General features: G+C 42.0%; 2 protein-coding genes across 4 annotated transcripts in view; both read left to right on the plus strand.

Moving 5' to 3' along the window:
* The window catches only part of LOC132980338 (F-BAR and double SH3 domains protein 2-like), a 61227-nt gene extending 55336 nt beyond the window's left edge, over window positions 1-5891 (plus strand). For all 3 annotated transcript variants that reach the window (XM_061046414.1, XM_061046415.1, XM_061046416.1), the window contains 3 exons: window positions 875-1067; window positions 1198-1286; window positions 2002-5891. In XM_061046414.1, coding sequence (XP_060902397.1) covers window positions 875-1067; window positions 1198-1286; window positions 2002-2094 — 375 coding nt within the window. In that variant the 3' untranslated portion in view covers window positions 2095-5891. The remainder of the gene's footprint in view (window positions 1-874; window positions 1068-1197; window positions 1287-2001) is intronic.
* Window positions 5781-19852, plus strand: LOC132979937 (NACHT and WD repeat domain-containing protein 2-like). Its single transcript, XM_061045760.1, has 11 exons — window positions 5781-5790; window positions 6072-6296; window positions 6422-6510; window positions 7613-7720; window positions 8444-8641; window positions 9137-9269; window positions 9357-9466; window positions 9698-10048; window positions 10335-10436; window positions 13394-14165; window positions 14538-19852. The coding sequence occupies exons 1-11, from the start codon at window positions 5781-5783 to the stop codon at window positions 17891-17893; spliced, it is 5454 nt and encodes a 1817-aa protein (XP_060901743.1). The 3' UTR covers window positions 17894-19852.
* Window positions 19853-20041: the final 189 nt, after the last annotated feature.

Genomic DNA, 20041 nt, shown 5'->3' on the forward strand with positions numbered 1-20041 from the left:
GCTCCCTGATAAAGCCCAAACACTGCAATCACAGAAAGAAGTCTTATCTTTGGCACAGAGTGATGCCCTATTAGAGGTGGAGAAACAGGAAGGAAACAGCCTCTCCCTTCCTACATGCCTGCAGACACAACACATACCAACAATTCTTAACATCTAAAACTCTTTTTAAGGGAAGTTCGGTAAGGAATCTGTATCCGCCTGGTGTCTACAATTTCTTGGCTGTGCAAAGTCACACCTTGAACGAGTAAACCTTCTTTTTTTTATGTAGGGTATCGTTGACAGTATGTTTTTTTGTTCCAAGTTTAGACCCGAACCTCAAATCTACTCTAATACGTTTTGACAATGGATGAAACGACTAAAGTAAAAAGGATTGCTTCAAAAGTCAAACCTCCAATGAATCATTCATGAATCAGCTCCATTTAGAATGGTAGCATCTTAAAATATGTGTATTTGGTGGCATCAATCAGCCATCTTCAGTATAAAAAAAAAAGCTCTGAAAAATCAGTGTTCACTGTGTGCTCCACATCATACAAAAACAATATGAAGCTAGAGCCATGGAAGTGAGCAAAGTGGAGCATTTAGCTGTTAAAAAATCAGAAACTCTGGGGCACTGGTGGTCTAGTGGTTAGTTTGTGTAAACCTGTGTAAAGGAGCTGTAGTCCTCAAAGCGGGCGGCCCCGGTTCAAAGCTGACCTGTGACTTCTTTCCAACATCATTCCCAAGTCTCTGTCTCCCCGATGTCTGACTATCCACTGAACTGTCTCCACTAAAGCCATAAAAAGACTCAAAGAGTTTTTGTGAACTCAGTACATGTCTTTGACTAGAATTGTGTGTTTCCTAACGTGTTTATCTGTATTTCTGTCCCTCTGTCTAGATTTCGCCTTCCCTGAAGTGGCCATCATCGCTGCCACCTCTTCCACTGTACGACCAACCTCCCATCAGCCCTTTCACCAGCCCAGAGACCTCCACACCGCCTCCTCTCCCACGCTCTCCCTCTGCTGCACTCAACGGGGAACACAAACCTCCACCGCCTGCCTCGTCACACAAGGGATCACTATCCACCCACAGTAAGAGACATGCAACACAAAGAGTGTTAGTGTGTAATTGAGGTAATCGAGAAGAGGTCATTGTGGCTTTTTACTGTGAGTTTATAAAAACCTCCTCTCTCTCTCTCTCTCTCTCTCTCTCTCTTTGTAGATCAAAGCTCTGGCAGGAGTCCAGTGTCTCCAGGATTTCCTCAGCCTCTGAGATTCACCCCTGAAGGAGGCCTGAGCAAACTACGACCTGTTAGTATAACATCGATTTATATTCAAGAAGTGTGTTTTGGGTTCAAGACTTTCATGTTTTTATTTTTACTTGGTTGTCAGTAGATTGTGACAAGAAACTCTGATGGGTCCCCCCGATGGGAGCTTACAGTTTCTTTTGAAACAAGATGTGAGATTCACAAAGGAAGGTGTCAGAGTAAACTTAAACACATTCGGCTACTAGATAAGAAGGTTCATAGAAACAAGAGGGTTGATCTGTTGAATAAGGCATTCATCAGCAGGAACTGAAATGTAAACTATTAATTGTAGAAGCAGTGTGATATGGTAATAATCTGAAACAGAACAGATCAAAGTGAAGATGCTGTCTAGATGCAGAGATGCTTAATCTTAATCTTAATCAATCATTAGTAGCAGCTCAATACAACAAAATCTTTATTAAAAACTCTGAGGTGAAGAGTACATGTTACATAACTGTTGTTTGTACTATTGCTTGAGAACCCTAGTTATAATGTCGGATCAAAATGTGTTTATTCAAAACAAAAGTCTTCAAAAATAGAAGGAGGATGTTTGCTTTCTGGTGAGAAGATTCATGTCCCACAGCAGGAATGAATGTTAGGATGTTTGTCACATGAGGAAAAGTAGGGCATCCCTGTTCTTTTCTGCACAACCGTTTTTCTTACTTTTCCTTTTTGCTCAAACTTTCCTTTATTGTTTTTTTTTTTCTCCAACACTGCAGGTGCGAGCTGCTCCTCCTCCACCCAAACAACACTCCCGCCGACAGCAGGAGAAGAGCGACAAAACAGAGGAGGTGGAGATCACACTGGTGTGACAAACAGCCGAGCTGGCAGGCGATTATAGAGATATAAAAAATAAAAACAGATGACAGACATATGTATACCTACAGGCTGGGGAACTGAACTGCTCTGAACTGAAGTCAGCCAAAATAAAGTGATGTGAAGTCAACTGAACTGAACCACGTCCTCCGCCCACGGCCTCTCTGCGTCTCCTCTCATCCTCAAGTTGAGGAAGAGAGCAGCGACGGAGGGAGAACAAGAGTATCCAATCAAATTATCTCCGTATTAGCTTCTTAATGAAGTGCAGCAGTAGCTGCCCCCAAATCCCGCCCTGCCCTCTCCCCTCCTCCCATTCTTGCCTTAAAACTTCACCTCATCGGGCGGCGAGCCCGAGCACACTGAAGAGGAAGTAGAATGTTATGTGAGGGGTTGTGTGAAGGAAAGTTCTTGATAGGTCTGGCAAGTTTTCTTTTATCCTCTTTAGCTTACTTCCAGGTGACTTTAATGCTGTTTTTTGTATTTACAGGAGGAATATTTAGCTGTGTTTGAGAAATTACACTTTTTCACTCACTTACTAACAAATAATAAGAACACATGAGGAGCATTATGGAGACTTGGAACTTACTAAATGTAGGTGATTAATACAAGGCAAGTCAGACATATAAGATCGACTTTGTGACTTTTGGAGAAATGGGAAGGATTGTCTGGATAACAAGCTTGACTTCAAACATTGATAGTTAAACACCCCGAGAGTCAGACTTACCAGCTGGTTACTGAGCAAAGGCTAAGTGTCTTCAGAATCATAAACAAGCATGTGCTTGTTAAATTTAATCCTCCAGATACTCTACCACAGACGTCTGTGACATGACTGAAGTATTCAAAGACTTCCAGTTAATAAACTCTTATAAAAGTCGCTAAAGCATTTTAGCTGGTAGGCTAACAAAGCTAGGCAGCTAGCTAAATACTTTAGCCTGGCAAGTAGCTTCCTGGCTAAAAGGCTTAGGATACTCTTACAAGAGTTTACCCTGAAGCTACAGCATAATGCCCTACTGTATGTTGGAGGTGAAAGTCTGTTTTACCTTATGCCAAAACTTCAGCCTGGTTGATTACAAAAGAGGTTTGTTCTCATCGTGTTTGGCCACAAATGTTTGTTAGCTAGCTAGCTAGTTATGAGTCCTTATTAAGGATATTGGAAAATGTTGGACAATTGGAGTAAAGATAAATTATTCAAATTTGCGCCAAGCCGCAAGGACAGGAAAATAAAAATGTCGTAGTAACAATATAACTTATTTTTTGATTTACATTGAGTAAAAAGTAAGCTAAATGAGAGTAGAAAAAGTACAAAACTTGCCAAACGTGTCATTTTTAGAGTGCAGCTGGGGTTTTGTAAATGGACAGAGAAACTGGGTTGTGTGTGGACGCAGAGCCCCCTCTCCCCTGGCCAGCCCTACCCTCACCATATATAGTCCTTCTCATCATACGTATTCAATGTGTATTAGTACAGTACATTACTGTTGTCATAGGAATGTTATGCACAGCGTTTCATATAGACTAACTCTGCTGAATGGAAAAACCATCTCTGATATGTAGTGGTGATTCTGAAAGGGCATTGTATATACAGTATGAAGGCGAGATGAAAGAGGAGAGGGAAGAAGAGAGCGAACGGACGAGAGAGAAGACGGAGGCTGGATCCTCCCTTCTGCTCGTTTCTTCTTCAAAAATCTCTTTCCATCCTTCCTTTCTTTGTCTCCCTCTTTTCTCTAATGTCTCTTCTTTCCGCTGGCAGTCGGTGTGAATCGGTGGCAATCATATACACACATACAGCAACATTATATTACGCACACACACGTCGCTATAACTGTCATTCTGTGGCCCTCTGTGCGCTTGTATCACTGATTGATTCAAGAGGAGGCTCCTGGTGCTTTCCAAGGCACTGAAACTGTTGGTATTCACTATGTGGTGACGAAGAAAGGATTTATTTGAGATGATATGGACACTGATAATATAAGCTGCAGAAGGTTTTATTAATCGCAGAGTGAACTGTAAAGCGTGTATCCCTATGGATCATATCTCTTTTCACACTGATTTTGTGCACATATATCCATCGGAGCCTAAATGCAATACATCTGAAGGTTTTTTTATTTTAACTTTTTGTTGTTCTGCCATGCAACTCCATCAAATCACTGCTTCTCTGCTGTATTAGAAACTAACTATGGGAGTTTGTATTACAGAAGAGATAGCATCTACACATTTAAAATGCCCAATTAAGTGTGATCTTTTTGTTTTTACGTGTCTCACATTTCAACTTCAGCTTTCAGTGGAAGAAAGAAAAAGTAAACAAAAGAGAGAAGTATGCATCATGCTCAATGGACAGAAATAGCAAACGACATTCAAATGAAGCTACGTACAATTCTATTATGTTTTTTTTTATTTTTTACTCAAAGTAAATAAATCTCCCCCTTATATACCCCTCAAGCCTTTAAAGCTCCTTTGCCTAAAGAGTCAGTGTAGCACTTTTATTTATTTGTACCCCTCCTTTCCTGGAAAGTAGCACTACCTTAACATAGAATCAGAATGCATAGAAGAGACTCAGACTCGGACTTGATGACAGAAATCAGGGTTATTCTTTTCATTCTGATTCTGTGGTGGATCCTTTTTTTTTATTTCAGTGTGACTGATGAGTTTCTGTTTTTATTTTTATTATCTCTTTCAAAGAGATTGAGAAATGAGAGTGTCATTTGGTGTTTTTTTTTCTACTTATGAGAAACAAAGAAGCCCTGCTTAGGGATGTTGTTGAATGAAGACTTGGAGAGAAAGTGGTTTTATAGTCTGGATGTTCTAACTGATTGGTGTTTGATGCTGAAGATGTAAAAAGGTGCCCCATTCCCCCCCCCCCCCCCCCCCCCCCCCCCCTATTTATTAAACCAGGGTTTACTTTCTTAGAGCACTGAATACTTTTTGAAATAAAATAAAAACACTCACATTATTTTCCCGAAATGCAACAAGCGAGTGGAAAGCTGGCAACAATGAAAACGAATCCTGCTCTAGTGTGAGACAGCTCTGGAAATTAAAACATTAAACATTTTGAGGAGGCTTATTTATAAGGCCGTTGTATTGTTACCAGGCATTGCAGTATCATAGCACATTTCCTGTTGGATTAAAAGGATAAAGTTTATTTTATTCATACGATGTGCAAACACACAACAGAGTATAAGGATTGATATGAAGTGCTTACTTCATGGTTTTAGTGTGTAGTATAGAGAGAAAACTCTAAAAATAAATCCTGTGGGAATAAGTATCTGTTTCAGATCCCGAACTCTACTCCTCTTGTGTTGCAGGAAATGACATCAGCTTGTCAAAGTGTCATCAGGCCGACCTGAACAGAACAGCAGCCTCTACTTAAGCTATTTGAGTTGACCGTTTACAGCAGAACGAGAGCGCTCTATTAAACTATCAGATGTTATATTTATGGATTTTTCTTGCCACTTACCACATGATTATTTCCCCTTCTTAACTGTCCTTTTCGACAACTACGGTCTAAACATTTTTTGGTATTGGCCTTTTGTTTTGGTTTCATGTTTTATATCATTTGATTTCCCTTCCTTTGGAGCAGCTGCACAGCTGCCGGGATTAACCAACAGGCCTTCTCTCTCTCTTTCTCTCTCTCTCCCTCTCTCTCTCTTTCTCTCTCTTTTCATAGACTGTTGCCATGTTGACAATAATGAGAACCGGTGCAAAGGTCTTTCAGCATATTATTATTGGCTGTACAAAAAAACAAAGTTTGTATTTATTGTGTACAAATGTTAATTAATAAAAAAATATTGAAAACTTGTTTTGATGTCCTTATGCTTTTTTTTTTCTCGCTTTTTTTGTAATGTGTTCATGTGCTCTGTTCTGCCGTCCTCTTTCTAACTCTGTGTCCTTCATATTTGTGTTGATGTGTTGAATAGAAACTCACTGGAGGTGGGTGTGATCATGATAACGCACACTCTGTAAACACTGGAGGCCTGAGTTTCCTGCGTGGAGCTTGAGGAGGGAGAAGAGAGAGGGCCAGCGCTGAGGAGAGGCAGACAATGTCAACTTTCTGTTTGGGAATCCAAATATGTTCACAGCAAACGTTTTCCCCCTCTTAATCTAGCACTAGCTTTTGATTTAACTTATCCTAGACTACAAGAAATGGATCGGTCCACCTGCAGCTCGACCTGTGTCAAACTTTATCTGTGCTCCAACCCAGAAGGTATGTTGACGCTTCATTTTACTAAAGCATCAGCTGAATATTGTGAACTTGTAAAAGGCATATAATCTGTTCTGTAGTGTCTTTTATGCATATTTAATGCTTGTTTTTGTTTGTGCTCTGAGTAGATAGCGTGGTGGAGCGCAGAGCTCTGAGGGAGAACGTGTTTCCCAAACTTCGAGAGCGCTGCAGACACAAACTGGGGCTGGATCTCAGGGTGAGCACACGCTTATCTGAACTTGAATCCTGCATTGATGATTGCATGTTTGTGTGATGTCACTGCAGCTCAGAAAGCACTGCTTTATAACGTACTTCATTTTAGCACAGTGAATAAAAGTTGGCTGAGGTGTGTGTAAATGAACTGTTGTTACTGCGTAATGATACCCAATACAGTCAAAACAACTCAAATCCTGAACGACTTTAAAGAGCACCTAACCTTTTCTTAGGTGTGTAACTGTATGTTTACTGAGGGAGACATTGTATCTGCTTCTTTGTCACAGTGGAGTGGAAGAAAGGACAACACACTTTGTTGTTTCTGTTGACAGTAGTGTGTCCCCTGTTGGTGCAACTTATCTGCTAAATATAACATCATTTTATAAACAATTGAATATTTTCTTGATACATGTTGAAATTCATTGTTTAAAGTTGTTGTTTCAGCATCCAACAGTTACTTATAGATCCAAATCAGTTTTTATAAAAATGGAATCAAACACTTGTTTTTTTATCTGTTATCAGAAAATGACTAAGTACTATTACTAAATACTAATTCAGATCAATTAAAGCATCATTCTTGAAGTTTCTCACTGCCAACAGTGGAACAGAAAAAAAACAGCATTATTTAGTAGCTCCCAGGTGTGTGTGTGTGTGTGTGTGTGTGTGTGTGTGTGTGTGTGTGTGTGTGTGTGTGTGTGTGTGTGTGTGTGTGTGTGTGTGTTTCTGTGTGTGTCTGTTTTTCACACTATTCCCTTGAGGCCATGCTTGCCAACATGCAGTCAATTCTCCTCAGATTTGTTAATTAAATTTGACCGTAGAGAGAATGAGCAGCTGTAATGTGACACTGTGGGCAGTTTTTTTGTGTGTGTGTGTGTGTGTTTGTTTGTCAGTACAACCAGCACATTGTGCCATCATCTCTTTTCAGCTGCATGTTTGATTATAAATAAGGAATAATATCATATTTCAACGGGCCAGGAGGCTGATTGTTAGTTACCTGTTGTTTTGTGCTTTTGAAAAACTGACTATCAACCATCTCTCCACTTGATTGTTTTAACCATTGCATTGTGTGTGTGTGTGTGTGTGTGTGTGTGTGTGTGTGTATGCAGGTAATAGACCCATTTGAGTCCAGTGATTCCAGTCGTTGGCCGGATATAAAAATCAGACAGCAGCTTATCAAAGAATGCAGAGAGAGCTCCGCTGGACCTTTTCTACTGGTAAATGAATCACCAGGATTCACTTAGCTACGATTGAAGGTAGTGCAGCATCACTCCTCCTAGTGTTTCAAATATATTACATTCAATCACAGTGAACTGGTGGCAGCCATGAAAACCTCTTAACACCACTTAGTACAAACTGCCAAAAATAAACTCTGTAAAATCTTGAGGCTCCTGGTATTGGAAGTGAAACATTTCAAGGTTCTTGGGACCATGTGGCGATTTGAAAAACAGACATAGTGTCATTTGAGCTGTGTAGTCTCTGGTGCCATCATCACACAAACAACTGAGCCAAACAACACACTGCTTTTTATTGCATTACAAAAATTAGAGCAGCTCACACTCAGATACATCTGTCTGGTTCTGATTACTACTTCTAGCGACCTTCCACTTAGCTCAATCAAATTAAATGTCAACCACAAGTCAATTATTTTGCTTACAAAACAACAGAGGCACCTTTGTTACATTTTGATTCCACAATACAATAACACAAAAGGTTTTTCTAATATTGCACACATCTATACTCAATAATTCTCCCCACAAATCAAGAAAAGCAAAGGTATTCACATCCCAGTTATACCTAGAAGTAAGAAAAAAAACAAGTTGTCATATATAAGCCTAGTGAATATTTAAACACAACTAAATGTGTGCAATAATCAGTGCTAAAACATTCAGTATCTGTTATGCTGCATTTCCCTATGCGTCCACTTGGCGGTGCTGCAGGCTCTGATAGGACACCAGTATGGCACAGCCAGCCTGCCCACTCAGGTGGAGGTGTCAGAGTACCAGCTGCTGCTACAGGAGAGCCAGCAGGCGGGGGTCAGCACCACGGAGCTGGAGAGGGAGTACCAGAGAGACGAGAACAGCATCCCTCCCTCCTACTGCCTGAGAGCTGCACACACGCACACCTGCTGCCCTCAGGTGAGAAAAACAAACATTATTTGACTTTTAGTTTACCTTCCACATTCACATGTTTAATAACAATTGAGTCATATTAAACAAAGAGTAGGTTAGCTAATTCAACGTGAGTACAAATGATGATTAGTTTAGATTTTGAGCAAGTTGATGGACGGAGGGATTTGTGTTTATGAATGAAAAAGGTCTTTAAATTGTCCTTAAAATAGAATTCCCTTCACAAATAAAACTCTGTTGTTATAAGTTTACCTTGTTAAAAATATTAAGCATTTTAAAGAGATAAGTTAATGGCCTGATTATTTAATAATCATGTGTGTTATCAGGTCTATACATAAATAAAAATAAAAATATACATAAATAGTGTAGGTCGTTATATTTAAGACTACATTTGTTCTGATATATGATATTTATGTTTTTCTCCATACGACTATGACTATATGACTGCAGGTATGTTAGGTTCTTATTTATTAAAAGTACCTCTAACAGTTTTCTATTCGGCAGGCTAGAGAGGAAGAAGAGATCCAGATGAAGACTAAAGAAGAAGGGCTGGGGAAGATGATTCAGACCACCGTGAGTCTGTGTGTCCACAAAGGTCTCATGACTCAGGAGAAAGGCCGGAGCTACTTCAGATCAGGTGAGATGGATGACTGTCTCTGTGTTTTTCTTCACTAGAGTAGATGTAGAAGTAAAGTTTAATGCTGAGTTTGCTGCTTCTCTCCAGCCCTCGACTTAGATCTTAGATTTGCTCTGGATAACTGTCCTGATAGTGACATCATCAGACGCTGCCTGGTTTACATCCACAAGGTCATCAATGCAAACGGACAGAGGCTGGTGAGGTCAAAAAAATTACATCCATGTAATTGTCGGTATACTATCAGAATCATATAACATCCCACTTTTTCTTATATGATTTTATGAGTCACAGCCAAAGCTGATTTTAGATGTTCAGTACTGGTTAAAGATGAGTTCTAAACTTTACATAATGGTTGATTATTTTTGCACAGTAAAATGATCAGATTGTATCAAAAAAGCCAAGCCAAGCCTTTCATTCGGCTTTTCCAGGCTGCTGCTTTGGAGCTGGAAACAACCCCGACTGATGGGCAATTACTTTCCGAGCTTTGTGACAACTTCCTCCCCGGTCTCATCACTTCCTCTCAGCTTATCGTCTATACCACCGCCACAGAGTGTGACCGTCGCCATGGTTACACAACAGCAAGGAGGCGGGGCTACGCTGAGTCCCTGTGCCAGCAGGTGTACTCTGACCTCTCGGGGTTGACTGACAGCCTCCACATATTAGAGATCAGTGAAGACCCTCAGCCGGGTGATGCTTTGTTCAGAGAGCAGCTTGAGCAGGAGGAGCTATGTGACATCCTGTCCACTTTTTATGACATCACGCGACCAGAGGAGGAAGAGGTTTGGATGGAGAGGGTTTTTGATTTGCTTAATGGTTTGATTACTTCTCATTTCATTGTAAATATGACAGTGTTAGATAGATATATGACTGAGATGTTTAAACACAGAGTGGAGTTTGTTCTGAGGCACTGTTGATAATAGCATTCAGTCATTTTAAATTCAACATCCTGTTACAGACATATTCTTATCTATTTCCCTATGTTCTAACACTATGGAGAAAAAAAAACTTGATGCCAATAATGTTAGGCCAAAACATTGCATCACCAGACTTACCTTTTTATTGCAGATCCGAGTATATGTGGAGCAGAGTGAACAACAGTGTCCATTAGTGGTGACAGGAGGACCATGCACCGGGAAGACAGTTCTGCTGGCACACTGTGCTAAGAAGGTGAGTGGACCGACAGGAAATGTCAAACTGACTTTGAGCGTTTTAACATACCTTTGAAATATCCTAAGAATGTATAAAGATCAAATATATATTTTTTTTGCATCCAAACAATAAGAACCTTGCGACAAACAGATAACAGCGCTAGAAACAAGTATTTGCAATTATGTGGCTGACGCTCTCACTGACAGAAACAGAACATTACATTTACAAATATGTCAATTTAAGGTACAGGTGATACTTTAAAAGCTTCCCATAAATCACTGGTTCTCCCCTCTCACACATTATGAATACTTTCTGGTCTTCTGGTTGGCTTTTGGAATGTGTGACAAGAAAAATACTTTGTACATCAAACAGGCAGTTTTAAACTTTTTGGAAGTTGTCAAAGCTTCATAGCTTGTACTTTCAAAGGATGTTAACAATGGTGACATGAGAAAAGGTTTCTATTTTCAACACTTTTTATACAGAGAATCAACAGGTTTCAATGTTGTTGTAAGTGACCAACTAGTTACGCGGTAGTCGATAATATGAGAGAATACCATAAAATGCAAATACATCAAGGCAGCACCTTCACTCAGAGATGTCTTAATTTGCTTAAAACAGGTTAATGTTGACGGTGTTTGACACTTTTAGAAGAAATATATACTACTATACTATAATACAGGTACTTAAACTCATTAACAAGCTGTGAGTGAGATTAAACTGGTGTGGGCATTTCAGTGCAGTGTCAGGTGTGTGTGTGTGTGTGTGTGTGTGTGTGTGTGTGTGTGTGTGTGTGTGTGTGTGTGTGTGTGTGTGTGTGTGTGTGTGTGTGTGTGTGTGTGTGTGTGTGTGTGTCTGATTGATTGATTGATTTGGCCTAGGTGTGTTACGTTTATATGTTCCCTTGAGCTGCAGCACTCTTCGCTGACTCACCGTCAGAGATTGTGAGAGGGTTTCTCTGTCTTTTAGAAGTGAGTGATTCTTCATAAGCACCACTTGACTTGTTTCCTATTACCTGCAGCTCTACCTGTGTGGTTTATTGGTGCTGGGGATTTCTGACCTAGCCTATTAGTTTCTGTGTGTCTCAGCTGCAGAGGGTTTAGTTATTCTTCCCTTTAATTTACCTTCTTATTAGCTGCTCGGCAGTGGTGGTTTTGTTTCTCTTTATTTCACAGCTATTTAGAAAACGGAGCCAATTTGTTTGGCTTGTAACTGTTTTGGTTCTTTTCCCCCCTTCTATTCAATCGATGTTTGTGGTTATCTCTCTGAGAATCACTACCCAGCACCCTGACACAAGCTGTACTTCTTCCCCTCTCTGGAATACATGTGAGCGTGAGGTCTTTTCTGGATGTTTCGAAAAACATCTTGCACACTGTTTTTTTGTGAGACTTCATTTGGTGAGCCAGTCCTGGTCGTGGGTCAAAGCTGATGTAAAAATGTGGGAGGCTTCTTTGATATTTTTTAACGCTGTAAAAAATGACTGCATCATCCACTGCAATAAATCGATTAGGTTTTTTTTTCAGACATTTAATTGATCTAACAAAATATCAGTGGATTTGGGAATAAGCCACAAGATATAAGAAAATAAGTGTTACTTAAAAAGGTTTAAGGTTGTAAGAGAGACATTTGTAGGGATAATTTGGATAAGCCCTTAGAGTATTTTTTTAAAATGCAGCCATGATTATAATGAAGAGCTGGAAAAATAAAAGCAAACCTAAGTAGGACTAAGGACCGGATTGGACCTATGAATGTTAGCTTCATATGAACTGATGCAAGTGAAACTGAAAGACTCTTTGTCAAAATATACTGATATTTGGGGTAGCTTCCTTAGATTTATTAAGGGTCTGAACCCATAGATGGTAGTTTATTATAAAAAGTCTTTCTACATATCAAATGGGGTGCTGAGGGGAGGTTCAGGTGCAGTGACCTGTTACGCTGTGCTGCTGTCATTGTGTTCTGTTTCTGTCTGTTTGGGTTTTGTATTTGTGTACTTTGTTACTGGTAGACCGGCCCGAAAAAAATGTTTTTTTGAATGGTACTGTGACAAAGTGTCATGAGTCTGTCAGTGTTACTTGTCTTGTATTTTCTCCCTGCCTCTGTGTGTTTTCCCTCCTGTCTTGATTGCCCTGATTGTCCTCACCTGTGTCTTGTTGGTCTCACCTGTGTTTTGATTACCCCTGTCTGTGTTTCTTCCTTTCTCGTGTGCCGTTGAAAATAGCAAGCCGTGCCCCCTCCCAGGGAGACGGCTCTGAGTAATAACTAAAAAAAATCAGCTTGGTCCATTTGTGGTCAGATCACTCTGTCGTGGTTTGCGAACAAAAAAACAAAGGAGGTGGACCCACGTGCAGAATTAAACTAAAAATATTTCTTAAACAAAAAGGCCAAAGGCAAACAAAAACCTACTTTCAAAATCCAAAAACTAGAAGTCAAAAACAGTAGAGCACAGGAAGACGACCTACAAAGACTAACATCCAACACTGACAACTTACATACGACAAACATCTGACAAACACTCATCCAAGAAGTGACTACAAAATAAATCATGAATCACTGAAGACACAGAGAACTCAACGTAAACAATAATACACACTAGAGCATAGAACACTGGGAAACGAAATGACCAAATACAAGAGGAAACAGTAAAGACTAAACTATGAAACATTAAGATAAAAACACACAAAGGAAACAAGCAACACAAGGATGAATCACAAGGAAACCTAAACTTAGAAATAGACAAAAGTACAAAACTAAAGACCAAATCATGACACAAAGTAGTAACCCAATAACAATACATTTGTAATAGTTTGTCAATGGTGTTTATAATGTTATTGCAAAGAAATAACCCTTGACTTAACATCAATGTATAACATAATAAAGGATTACAAAAAATATACATTATCAACCTCAGATGAGTGCTACAGGAATCTAAACGTTGTGGTCTGAACACCATGTAAACAAGTGTTTGTCTTTCTCCACAGATGAAGTCCTGGTTACCAGACTCTGATCCCGTGGTGATCACTTATTTTTGCAGCCTGTCAATCAAGCCTTCCCAGAAGCACATGCTGTTGAGTTTGTGTCATCAGATTGCCGCTCAATATAAAAGCAAATCTTCCTCAAAGCAAAAACTCTTGGACCTTGAAGATTCAGGCAGTATCAACAACCTCAGTGACAAGAACTCCAACTTCCTGACATCTAATTTAAACCCTCACCCCGAGCAAACCACCAAAGAGCATGTTTCTGACCACGGCCTAAGTACCACATCATCCCTGGATATTTCTGGCATCATGAAACCTGATGTTTGTGTATGGGAGCTTAAAGAACGTCTCTCATCCCTCCTCTCCATCATGCCTTCAACCAATCAGCCTCTTATTCTAATCCTGGTTGGCCTGGATCGCATTGAAAACACATTTGGACTTGAAATCAGTAAGATCCTCCCCTCGCCTCTACCTCCCAGCGTCAAACTCATCCTCTCAGTCTCCATTAACCGAACACAGATACTGCAGGGGTTCAACCAACAAAGTCCAACTTCATCAGTGTCAGGGGACGATGAGAAGAAGTCAGGATATCTGTGTTTGCAGCTGGGACCAGTAGACAGGAAGCAATGTTCAAAGATGTTGGCATCGCTGCTGAAAAGTTCCGGGAGGAGAGTGACATCAGGACAACAGGCGCTGGTGAACCAGGCGCTGACTTCTTGCTGTCTGCCTCTCTACGCTCGACTTCTGCACCAACACACGGAGCTGTGGCATTCTGGTACGAGTAAAGAGCACAAACACAAAAAAAGTAACACAAGGAAGTATAAGATTGGGTATATTCTAAAGTCAACAGAGATGATTTTGGCAACAGTTTTTTCATATAATTCATAAAATTCTGTTTTTGTATCGTTTCAAAGACTGAAGTTTCTGCAAGGTTGTTTCTGAAACGCTCATGCTAATAAAACATGTAGTGTTAATTAGCTGTGATGAGTAATACATAAAAAAACGTAATCAACAACTGTTAAATTCATTGTTGGTTTTGGTGTTTTTCTTGGACTTGACAAAATAAAAAAATCACACGATATCACAGGACTTACTCCCTAAAATAATTGCATTATATTTCTCTCCCCTCTTGTTCTCTCATTATCAGATTCAGATGTGACCATATCGTCTCTTCCTGATTTCGTCCATTCATCCATTTCTGCATTGCTGGATCATCTGGAGCACAAACACGGCCGCTCTGTCGTGGCCCGTGCCATACCTTACCTTACCCTCTCAAGGACTGGACTCACTGAGGCCGAGCTCGCTGATCTGCTGTCCAGTGATACCGAAGTGCAGTCTGAACATTCCTCCAATACAAAGGTCCTGCAAGTTGATGTGGACAGACTTCTGCTGGATTTGAGGGAGTTTCTTGTAAGAAGGACAGTTGGAGGGTCGAAGGTTTTGTTCTGGGTGTGCAGACATTTCAAGCTGGTAGCTGCTAGGAAGTATTTTGGTTCTCCTGAGCTAAAGAGAGAGATTCATTTAGAGATGGTGGACTATTTCAGTGGCAAATCTAAAACCAACAATAAAGTTGCCCAAATGGAAACACCTTTGAACAGGCAGCAATCCAGCAAACCATTCATGTTCACCTCTTCTTCCCAAAACATTGGCAGAGTTGACTTGAGGAAAGTCTCAGAACTGCCGCTTCACTTGCAAGAAAGTAACAAATGGGAGGAGTTGGAGCATGGGCTGCTATTGTCTTTGGGGTTCCACCAGGCTATGGTCCAAGCAGGACTTCTTAGAGATCTGGTAGCCATGTTGGAACATGAGGAAGGAACATTGCACTTCGGGTTTTGGAAGGAAACAGCAATCCTAGCAAGCATTTTGAAGTCTTGTTCGTGTTCATTGCAGAGCTCGCTAATGCAGCTGCCGACGCTGATGGAGACGAGCCTTGCTCCTTATCTGGAGGTCTTTCCTGCTCTTGAATGTTATGTCAGCGAGATCAGAGAGGAGAGGAAGACAAGAGGGCGTGGATTGGGGGTAGTGCTTTGCCCTGCTCCCTCCTCAGTTCCCTCAGTTCAGTGTTCAAAGCGCGATGCCAAATGCAAAGACGTCTCCGTTAGAGAAGCAGCTGTCACAGAGTGCGGGGTTGTTGTAGAGGTGATGGATGATGGCACGGCTTGGGTTTGTAAAGGCCGGTGGAGTGATGTAGTGAAACTATCACTAAGTCCTGAGCAGCAGGATCTTAAGTTTGCAGGAGTGAAGAGTAGCGCTCCGTTTATACTGCTTTCCACACTGTGCAACAAGCTTTTCTTGTGGGATGTATCAGGCCCTCAAACGTTCCTTCAGGTCAAGGACCCGTTGAAAACAGAGTCAGGTCAACCAAAACTGAACAAGCTTGAGGGGTTTGTTGCAAGTACAAAAAAGCTGTTCGTGTGGTGGGAAGAGGAGAGTTTTGTCAGTGTGTTTGATATCTTCGGCGACACCACGACTCATTTCCAGTGTCAGGGCCGTGTGACCTGTTTGGCTTGCTCCTCTGATAGCGTTTACATGTACTGTGGCCAGGAGGAGGGCAAAGTATCCATATTTGACACTAACAACGGCAGTCTCCTCAGCATGTGTTCAAACTCAGACAACATTGCGGTTACCTCAATAATCCTCTGTGAGGATACGTCGGAAATGGCATGTGTTGACAAGACAGGGAACGTTACCCTGTGGGAATTGGTGGCCAAATCTGAACCACCTGTACTTGTCAAAGAAATCTGCTCTGGAGGTGAATCTATTACCATCCTTAATACAGATTACTCAGATGAACACAATACTCTGTTGGTGTGTCACTCTCACCAGGTTACACTGTGGGGAACGCGTGACTGGGAGCTGTGGGACCGTCTCTTGGCTCCCCAGGAAAGGGCCTTCACTCAAGCTCTGCTCTCCCAGGATGGCCACCTTTTCCTGGCTCTGTTAGACGACTGCCCCTTCATCTTGGTGTGGACGGTCAGCACAGGGGAGTGTGTTCTTTCCTTAGACACAAACAAGCAGCCTCATTCACTCCTCAAAACAGCCTCAGATGTTATTTGTGTCGCTGATGACGGCTGTCTCGCAGTGTGGGACTCTGAGATGATAGAGACTGCTGGTACAGCTCCAAAAATGGGTTCAGGAGTTGAAGAAGTGGTAGTCGAAGGCACGGGGGAGTGGTTCTACACCGCTAATGGGTCAGAGATGGTGTGGAGATGGGGGTTAAGAACAAGACTTCCGCATGCTTTCTTCCTTCATGATGGCCCTGTGGAAAAACTCCACCTTTCTCCAGATAACGTCCACCTTGTGACGCTCTCAGGCGGCGAAATCTACATTTGGCAGACAGAAACGGGTCAGAACATTCTGCGTATCAGTAGAAGCAGAGCGAAAAACATCCTGATCACTCCGAATAGTCTTCTTGGCGTGAGTATTTCTGATCAATATCTGTCCCGTGTTTGGAAGCTGTCACATGGGAGTATTGTGTGCAGTATACGTCTGTATCTGTCTGATGCACAGGTGTCACCTGAAAGCACCTTCCTTATCGGCCGTCACAAAGGAGACTTGTTAGCGGCCAGTCTGTGGACGGGCTCAATAAGTAAGCGCTTTTCCTGTGTGACGAGCTCTGAGCATGTCGTTGCCTTCTCAACACTTTCAGAGCACCCCGACTTTGTGGTGGTAATGACCGCCTCAGGTGCAGTGTACACGTGGAAAGTAGCGGCGGAGACTGTGTGCAGGCACTTTCAGCTGCCTCATACGTTTCTATGTCAGCCTCAAGACTTCCACATGTCCTCTAATGGGAACTATGCCCTGCTGTCCATTAAAGATGATGCTATAAACATCTTGGATCTATCTCAGGTCAGGCTGTCCTCCCTCAAGGCAAATGGTCCAGTCATTAAAGCTTGTTTGGATAACACTGGATGCTATGTTGCCTACATATTCCGTCCAAACAACCAGGAGGAAGGCTGTGTCTGTTCTCTTCATGCGAGGCTCGTCCTCACAGTCGTACGACTCGCAGACGGGGAACGAATAGGAAGCGTAAGTCTGTGTATGAATCCGTCCACGGTGGTTATGTGCAAGCAGCAGCGTGTGTTTGTGGGCTTTCAGGACGGTTCTGTGGGTGTTTACTCTATATGTGATGTCTTGATGAACAAGGACAACTCGGTCAGTTGCAGAGAAAAAGTGAATGGACAAATGAAGCAATGCCCCTTTGACAGGGCACCATTCAGCTGGTTACACCTAACAGCCCCTAATATGACGTGGACTGTGGGAGCAAGTATTTTCTCTACTGCGGGTGCTGAGAGTCGGCAGCCTGTTGCAGCAGCTCCGACTCTTTCTTCTCACACGCCCCTGCTCACTGTCCCACTCTTACTACCAGCCAGGTACAAAGAGAACTCTCCAGACTCCACATCAGAAAAGCCAGTGGACCAGACAACATCAGTCCCAGGATCCTCAAGGTGTGTGCTGGGCAGCTTGCAGGAGTCTTTCAGCACCTCTTCAACCTCTCCCTGAGGCTGATGATGGTGCCTGACCTGTGGAAGACCTCCTGCATCGTCCCAATTCCAAAGAAAGGTCGTCCCAGCGCTCTCAATGACTACAGACCTGTGGCACTCACGTCACATGTCATGAAGACATTTGAGAGGCTGGTTCTCCAGCAACTGAGGACCCTGCTCACTGCTTTCCAGGATCCGTTGCAGTTTGCATATCAGAGGCACATTGGTGTGGAGGATGCTATCATCTTCCTGACACACAAAGCCCTGTCACACCTGGAGACGAAGGGAAGCACTGTGAGAGTCATGTTCTTTGACTTCTCCAGTGCTTTCAATACCATCCAGCCCTGCCTCCTGAGGGACAAACTGCTGGATATGCAGCTGCACCCTGACACCACAGCTTGGATTTTTAACTACCTCACGGGCCGGCCACAGTATGTCAGAGTCGATGGCTGTGTCTCTGATGTAGTGACGGGCAACACAGGAGTACCTCAAGGAACTGTTCTGGCACCTTTCCTCTTCACTCTCTAACTCTGGTTCCTGCCACCTCCAAAAGTTTTCCGACGACTCCTCCATTGTTGGGTGCATCACTGATGACGACGAGAAGAAGTACAGAGGACTGTTAGAGAGCTTCGTCACATGGTGCGAAAGCAACCACCTGAAGCTCAACATCAGCAAAACAAAGGAGGTGGTAGTGGACTACCGGAAAAAGAAGAGGCCCCCTGCCCCAGTCATCATCCAGGGGGAGGAAGTGGAGAGGGTGGACTCATACAAGTACCTTGGGGTCCACATCAACAATAAACTGGACTGGTCTCACAACTCTGACGCCCTCTTCAGGAAGGGACAGAGCAGGATGTTCTTCCTGAGGAGACTCAGATCGTTCAGTGTCTGCAACAGACTCCTGAAGACCTTCTACCAGTCTGTGGTGGCCAGCGCCCTCTTCTTTGCTGTGGCGTGCTGGTGGGGTGGCATCAAGACTGGTGAGGCAAACAGGCTGAACAAGCTGGTGAGGAAGGCCCGCTCTGTAGTGGGCCTTGATCTGGACAGTTTGGAGACAGTGGGTGAGAGGAGGATGAAGGACAAAATCTTATCCATCCTGGATAACTCCTCTCACCCCCTACATGGTGAGCTGTGGCAGATGGGTAGCTCCTTCAGCCAACGCCTCATCCCCCCCAGGTGCAAAACAGAGCGCTTCAGGCGCTCCTTTGTGCCCACTGCCATAAGACTGTACAACAGCAGCCTATGACAACTATAACAGTCCGTCCTGGACACTAAACTTCACCCCCATAGAACACTACCCCATGGCCTGCTTCATTATTATCATTGTATTATTGTATTACTATTATTATTACTTAGCATCCATATATATATATATATATATATATATATATACATATATACTGTACATTCTATATATTTTATTATATTATTATACTAGTCTGTATTATATAACACTTCATTATATTACACTATATTGTTCATATTGCACTATATTATATTATATTATACTACATTATATTATATAACTACACTCTGCATTACTGTGGTACAACACTGCCTCTCTTCTCTGCTGTTTACATTACTTGCTGCTATTTATCATACAGAGTCACTTTAATCACTTGTCACTTTACCTTGTCATTCTCTGTAAATACTGTCTCAATTCGCAATTCCCCCTGCTAACTTCATCATTCATTTTGTACTTGTATATACCCCTTGTTTTTTAATTGTAATTTTAATTTATTCTGTTTAATGTGTATTTTGTATTTTTGAGCTTTCTTGTCTGTGCTGCTGTAACGCCCGAATTTCCCCTCTGGGGATCAATAAAGTACTATCCTATCCTATCCTATCCTATCCTGACATAGGACAGTTACCCCGACTTTGATTGAAAATAATGTATTGAAGAAAAATAAATGTGACAGCATACAAAGACAACAATGTAATGCATTTATGTGTATTAAATGGTTATATTCCTACATGTTTGTATTTGTTGTACACTTCTTGGGATTATATGATTAAAGGTTTCTAAGCTTACATCACACCCACACCCACACACACACACACACACACACACACACACACACACACACACACACAGCACATTCATTTCTGTTGAAACAAAACCAATAGTGCTACAACTACATAGGCACACTGTAGGCCTATATCTACAACG

The sequence above is a fragment of the Labrus mixtus genome, chromosome 9 (assembly GCF_963584025.1).
Source record: "Labrus mixtus chromosome 9, fLabMix1.1, whole genome shotgun sequence".
NCBI classification, from domain to species: domain Eukaryota; kingdom Metazoa; phylum Chordata; class Actinopteri; order Labriformes; family Labridae; genus Labrus; species Labrus mixtus.

What these genes read in the sequence shown, in the direction of transcription:
- LOC132979937 (XM_061045760.1), top strand. An exon ending in TCTGTGCTCCAACCCAGAAG is followed by an intron (nt 6,297 to 6,421) that starts GTATGTTGACGC and finishes TGCTCTGAGTAG; the next exon opens with ATAGCGTGGTGGAGCGCAGA. An exon ending in CCGGAGCTACTTCAGATCAG is followed by an intron (nt 9,270 to 9,356) that starts GTGAGATGGATG and finishes GCTTCTCTCCAG; the next exon opens with CCCTCGACTTAGATCTTAGA.